Source organism: Vicia villosa, linkage group LG3, assembly GCF_029867415.1.
Source record: "Vicia villosa cultivar HV-30 ecotype Madison, WI linkage group LG3, Vvil1.0, whole genome shotgun sequence".
Lineage (NCBI taxonomy): Eukaryota > Viridiplantae > Streptophyta > Magnoliopsida > Fabales > Fabaceae > Vicia > Vicia villosa.
In genome coordinates this window covers 62,912,239-62,918,866 of record NC_081182.1, presented here as the reverse complement: position 1 = coordinate 62,918,866, position 6,628 = coordinate 62,912,239, and the positions used below count along the sequence as shown (strand labels likewise).

The 6,628-nt window shown below is 31.4% G+C and overlaps 1 protein-coding gene across 1 annotated transcript; it reads right to left on the bottom strand.

Moving 5' to 3' along the window:
* Positions 1–1,995: 1,995 nt before the first annotated feature.
* LOC131655946 (endoglucanase 1-like) lies at positions 1,996–4,952 on the bottom strand. Its single transcript, XM_058925745.1, has 7 exons — positions 4,699–4,952; positions 4,403–4,612; positions 4,115–4,315; positions 3,921–4,013; positions 3,660–3,821; positions 3,455–3,566; positions 1,996–2,695 (listed from the first exon to the last, which is right to left on the bottom strand). The coding sequence occupies exons 1-7, from the start codon at positions 4,921–4,923 to the stop codon at positions 2,211–2,213; spliced, it is 1,488 nt and encodes a 495-aa protein (XP_058781728.1). The 5' UTR covers positions 4,924–4,952; the 3' UTR covers positions 1,996–2,210.
* Between the last annotated feature and the right edge of the window lie 1,676 nt (positions 4,953–6,628).

Below are 6,628 nucleotides of genomic sequence, written 5' to 3'. Positions count from 1 at the left end.
ACTTAACGAAACAACAACATACCTCCACAAAAATATCAACATACCTAATAAAAAATATCTACAATAACATAGACAACAAGATTTACCAACAGAAACAACAACATACCTCCACAAAAACATCAACATACCTAGTAAAAAACATCTACAATAACACAAACAACAACATTTATCAACAAAAACAACAGCTTACCTTAACATAAACAACAAATTAACAAAACAAAACAACAACATACCTCCACAAAACATTAACATACCTAATAAAAACATCTACAATAACACAAACAACAACTTTTATCACCAAAAACAACAACTTACCTTAACATAAACAATAACTTTCCTTAACAAAACAACAACAAACCTCAACAATAACTTAAACCCTTTATTTATATTAACAAAAATAATAATATAAAATTTATAATCTCATCTTAACAACAAGAAAAAAATCTATGTTGGACAAAGAAAAATGTTTCACGTATATTTGAACAAGAAAAACGAGACAAATATTTTTGAACAACAACATTATAACTCATAAAATATTTCACAAACGTACCTTTTATTGAAAAGATTAGTGAAAAATGAAGATAAATAAATGAGGTACTTATTTCATCTTGCAAGGATTCATGACACATTTTCTTCATTCATATTAGTTGGAGAAGTTATGTTTGAGTTTTGAGAGATTGAAATAAGGCAGGAGAAGTTAGGGTTTCCTTTATATGCAGTTTGTTCTAAAATGAAGTAAGTTAGCTTATATAGTTAATATATTTAACCACAGTTGATAAAAAGAACTGTACTGAATTATCCTGATATTTCACTATGGTTATTAATCTAGATCACGGTGAACATGTTTAATGTTTATTTAAAAATAGAAATTTATGAAACACACTCTTTTTCTAACGAAAAATATAAAATTATAGGTGTTGGGATTTGAAACGTGTCACTTTCACATATCACAATGATTGGTACGTAAGACCGTGGTTATATGTGATTTAAAAGAATGAAATGTGCCTAATGAACATATATTACTTTCGTTGATTATGTGGTCGTGGTAAGAAACTCTTACAAAATGTACTTTTGTCGTAGTGAAACCAAGTTAACTAAGCAAGAACAAAAACTAATGTGACCGTGAACATTGCATAGATGTCTTTGATATTTTACTTCAATATTGTTTTTGTTTTAGTTATAGATTTGGGATTCATGAGAGGTCATTCTCAAATACTATACTTTTGCAAAAGAATGGGTGAAAAGTCAAGGAACATGAAGAAAAAGAAAATTGATAAGGGAGATGGTTAAGTTATCAAGGAGATACAGATAATAAGAGTAAATAGTACAAATATTCAACTAAAATTCTTTATAAAAGATCACTCAATGATAATCAGAGTTATCACTTATTCAGTTGAAAGGGTCAAGATAACAGTCGTAATAATTAGATCAATAAGAATTTGTTGGTTTTGTCTATCCATAAGTTAAGATATGATTTATAACAACTTTTTTTTATTTTTTTTATCGTCGTGATAATAAATTGTTCACGTGCAATTTTTATTGTATATGTTGCATCATCTCACAATTCAAAGTTATTTCGTAATACAACGAAGAAAGACATTAATTAATACCTAAAAATAAATAACTTTCTAGTTGACACTTGACACTACTAAGCAATAGAATTTAGGATCAAGTGGATTCTCCCCTAGCCAAAAGAAGGTAAAGCGATTATGAAGGCAGACGAAATACAAGTGAGATGAATCTTTTCAAAGTCTATTAAATAAGTTGACATTTTACTTTTGATTCTTAACTGCACATTTTACTTTTGTTCTTTACCTAATGACACTAGAATATGACACACATGGAACAAAAAATACTTAACTGACCAACCAGATCCTGATTAGTACTGTTAAGAGATCATTGACTTGCACCTAAAAAAGATTATCAAAAATTAATCCATTTATGACAAAAATTCTTTTATTTAAATGTAGCTTTTGTGATATTATTTGCAACTTTATTGTTATAAAAAGGTTCTATATTATAAAAGAAAAAGAATAACAAAATTGGAAACTGACAAATGAAACGAAGAGTACGTAAATCTAAAACAGAGCAAGCCAAAACAATATCTGAAAAGTTTCTTATGAAAAAAAGAAGGAAGAGTGTTCCATCACAGGATGTCTACAGTCCATGATTTGTTAATTTATATACGCCTTCTATGGCAACTAACTAGATTATCGAGCAGAAAAAAAAGCAAGAGCACCAACAAAAGGTGCATTAATATAAGTTGCTGGCTCCGACTGTTGATAATTATTTCTATTATCAGAGAAGTTGTCACTGCTATCTGGACCACCAACAACTGCTCCAACAAGAACATTTGGATTTGGTGACCCTGAATTCAGGTATTGAAACCCATCGTTACAAGAAATCTTCTCAGGCTTCTGGTGAATGGAAGGTAAAGAGGAACCTCTATGATGAATATGATTTGGATACCTCTCTCCAAAACCAACCATATAAGACATCTCTTTTGGATTATCCCCCAAAATATAATCAACTTGTTTTTTGGCCAGGTTTATTAGGTTTTGTCCTGTGACTCTTGATGTTCCACATGTGACATAACCTCCATTTGAGTTGAGATACTTTGCATATGTTAAGAGAAGGAAGGATGTAGATGTCACATACTGTAAATCGCTTGAACTATCTTTATACAAAACACCACCTGTAAAATTAACTTAACTTGAAAAAATAAATAAATTGAAAGTAATCAGAAGTACGTATCAAAGTACACGAAACTGACACTTTTTTTTAGAAGTGTCGGTGCTATTAGGGGTGTTCAAATTCAAACCATTTCAAATAAAAACCGAAAACCGATAAAAAAACCGAAAACCACAAAAAACCAAAATTTATTGAATGTGTTTGGATGCCATTTTATGAAAACCGCACGGTTTGGATCGGATTTCGAATTGATTTTTCAAAATCGATCCAAACCAAACCGAACCGCATGTAAATGTATTTTATATATATTTATTTTTTTATTAGTACGGTATGTTACATAAATTTATTATTATATGATGATTAATTTTTTTATCTTATCTATTAGCTTAGTTTAATCTATTTATTTTTATTATTTCATTTATTTCATTTATAATCGATTATTTTCATTTTATAATATTAAATTTTAATATACTATACGATATATATTATATCAAATTTATGATTTATTAGTATTTTTTATATTATTAATAAAAATATAATTTGTAATTTGGATATCCAAAAACCGATCCAAATTAAACCGCATTAAATTGGATGGGATCGGATTAGATTTTTTTAACATATCATCCAAAACCGAACCAAACCGCAAGTAAATTTATTTTTGGATCGGATGACTTTTTGCCACCGATCCAAACCGAACCGCAAATACCCCCTAGGTGCTATATAGATTATCTATGCCTTAAAATGAAGGATTAGGATTGATGACCTGGGGTATATTGAGCCTGGAAACCAGGAATTCCTGGTACTAGAGAACAAATGTAATTGTCTGCATGTGCCTTGTATAGCTGAAACTCTTCAGAGTTTTTCTCCAAGAATTCCTATAAAAATACCCATAAGTTACTACAGTATTAATTATTAATGTTAATTTTATTTTTAAAGTCAAAGTAAACAGAATTTTAAGAAAAAGACACCTTTGAAAGTAAGATTTTAGTTCCTGGTCGTTTGTCATCCCAACTGAAAGTGTAACCGTCATCATCAGCGCCTAATATGTGACCGTTGGACTGTATGAACTCCATGTAGGAATTTATTCCAGAAGCTTTGTAAATCCATGATGCACCCCAAAGTAACTCATCCTATTTTATTATTTATTTATTTAAACAATTGAGATTAGTTTAATATATGATTTGTTTGGTTTCATAAAAAAAATTCAAAGATGGTTTAGGAGATTTTACATGGTATCCAGAGTAGGAGCAATAAAACGGACAGACAATAGAATTAAGAGAGTCACTGTAGGAGCCTCTGTAACGGTCTGCGAAATTGAATACCTGAAAAAGTAACACTAACTCATTAGTTAGAGCATGAAAAATTGAACATTGATAAAACAAAACGGAAATTGATTGTGTTAGATAAGTGAAACTGAACTGACATTGATGGCTGCTTGAAGCAATTTAGAGGAATAGGCTGGATCTGAATCTTTGAATACTAATGAAGAAGCTGCCAATGCAGCAGCGGTCTCGGCTGCAACATCGGACCCGGGGTTTTGAGGTGATACCTTATACACATTCCGTGGAGTGTCCATATCCTCTGGCCTTTCCCAACACCTGTGGTCTAAGTTAGGCTCTCCAACCTACATTAAACATATTGTTTGACGTGAGACTCTTAAAAGATCGAACACTATAAAGATGCTCGGTGTCCAGAGTTGCCACTAACTCACTTGGACATATAACGTGTCTGGTGTTGTAGTGGCGGCCTTAAGAAGATAATCCGCGCTCCATCGGATAGCTTCTCTAGCATTGTCAATCTGATCATGCATGGAGTTTCCAAATTCAATGACACTCCAAGCTAATAATGTTGTTGTAAATGCCATTGGAAGCCCAAACTTCACATTGTCACCAGCATCATAATAACCACCAACTAAGTCCACCTGAAACAATATTTAATACAATTAAATGCATGTTTTTAACTAACTACATTTTAATTAATGAGTTAAATTTGAGCATGTAATAGTACATGATAAGAAGAACCATCTGATAATCCAGAATCTCCTCTCCATGTTAGTCTCTGGTTAGATGGTAATCTTCCTGAACGTTGCCCTTCAAAGAAAAGAATAGATTTTTCAAGAGCTTCATGATACTCTTGTGAACTGAAACCAAAACTTAGTTGAAGATTGAATGAACAAAGCAGTAACATTAACAGAAAGTGTAAACATAACGTGTTGGTTGAAGTTGAAGCCATTTCTTCTTGGCAGTGTATGAAGTGTGATAAGATGGTTTATGACATAGGGAAAATACAACGTGGTGTGTGTTTATATAGATGAAGTTGGAAGTTGGAAGGTTAGTTGAAATGGACGTTAATGTTAACTGTTTAATCACGGGATCAACTGCGCCAACCAATCATCACGCTTCCTTCTCCTTATTATTTATTTATTGTATATACTAGTATTACTCTAGTCTCAAAAAATAAATAAATATTACAAAAGTTGAACAGCCCTATTACAAAAGTTGAACAGCCGTGACGGTGTAAATTAACTTTACACATACAACCAATCAAAATTCTTACACTTGCCGTATCATATTAGTTTTTTTAAATTAAAATCATGTTTTAATTGAATATATGGTTGTAATTGGTTGACAGTGTAAAATTATTTTAGATTGTCAGTGCATATTCTTTTTTCTCTTTTATTTATATTTAACATTGAATATACTTTTAAAGAAATGTTTTTTAAATTTAAGTTATAAAAGAAAATATTTTTTTGTTTGTAATTTCCTTTTTCAGTTTTATTCTATTTTAGAAATTAATAGAAATGCTTGATAATTAGAAGGGGGTAACGGTGATAAGTTAGGCTTGAATAATTCACCTCATTATTTGTTGTTTTGAAACACGTAACAACTGTTTTTCATATTTAATGTGTTTCTTTTCTTTTCTTGCAAATAATGAAAGAAGGCTTATTTTTGACAAATAAGTAAACCATCCAACTGAAACTTCTAATATAAGATATGATGGTTTTGTGCATCATCCTCCATATCCTATTATAAAAAATATATTTTTAAATTTATTATAATATCAATATATTTGTGGTAGGCAGTCGACAACCAACGTAAAAGTTTGTTGAATCTTTTGGACATGAATCAACTACGAAATAATGTGAATGTTAGGTCGTTGCCTATAAATAGCGTGTTGTATGATTCGAGTACAATGTCAAAAGAGCAGGGGCCGCTGCACCGCTGTCCAGATGTAGTGAAAAATAAAGGGTTAATAGTAGTTTACCCCCCCGTAATATGAGCGTGTTTTGGTTTACCCCCCTACTGTTGCAAAAGACAGGTTTTGGCAACGGTTTTTTTGAAAAAACCGTTGCCAAAGGGTAGGGAGGGGGCAAAAACAAAATTCGCTAACATTACAAGGGGGTGAATTATTATTAACCCAAAAATAAATCAGGGTTCCCACATTTTTGTGAACGGGTGAAGGTAAAGAACTTAGTTCATGAAAGTATGATTCATTTTGGATCATGGAATATAGGCACTATTTTACGAAAAAAATCTATGGAGATAGTGGACATTATGGCTAAGAGGAAGATTAATTTTATGTCCCTACAAAGAACTAAGTATACAGGTGAAAAAAAAAGAAAGAAATAGACAACTCAAAATTTAAATTTTGGTACACCGAAAAAGTTAGATCGAGAAATAGGGTGAGGATTATTGTAGACAAAGAGAGGAAGAAGGATGTTGAGGATGTGAAAAGAGTTAGAGATTGAATCATAGCCTTGAAATTGGCAGTGAAACAAGACACCTTTAATGTTATTAATGCTTTCGCATCTCCGGTTGGATCATCAGAACACCTTAATGTAAAATTTTGGGACAATTTAGAAGGCTTACTTCAAGATATACCCCAAGGAGAGAAGATTTTTCTAGGAGAGGGTCTTAATTGACATGTAGGTAGCGTA

Coding starts and splice junctions, on each gene's coding strand:
- LOC131655946 (XM_058925745.1), bottom strand. CDS start 4,923: ATGGCTTCAACTTCAACCAACACGTTATGTTTACACTTTCTGTTAATG. Junction 3,567..3,659: donor CTAAAATCTTACTTTCAAAG/GTGTCTTTTTCT, acceptor GTATTTTTATAG/GAATTCTTGGAGAAAAACTC. Junction 2,696..3,454: donor CCAGGCTCAATATACCCCAG/GTCATCAATCCT, acceptor TTAATTTTACAG/GTGGTGTTTTGTATAAAGAT.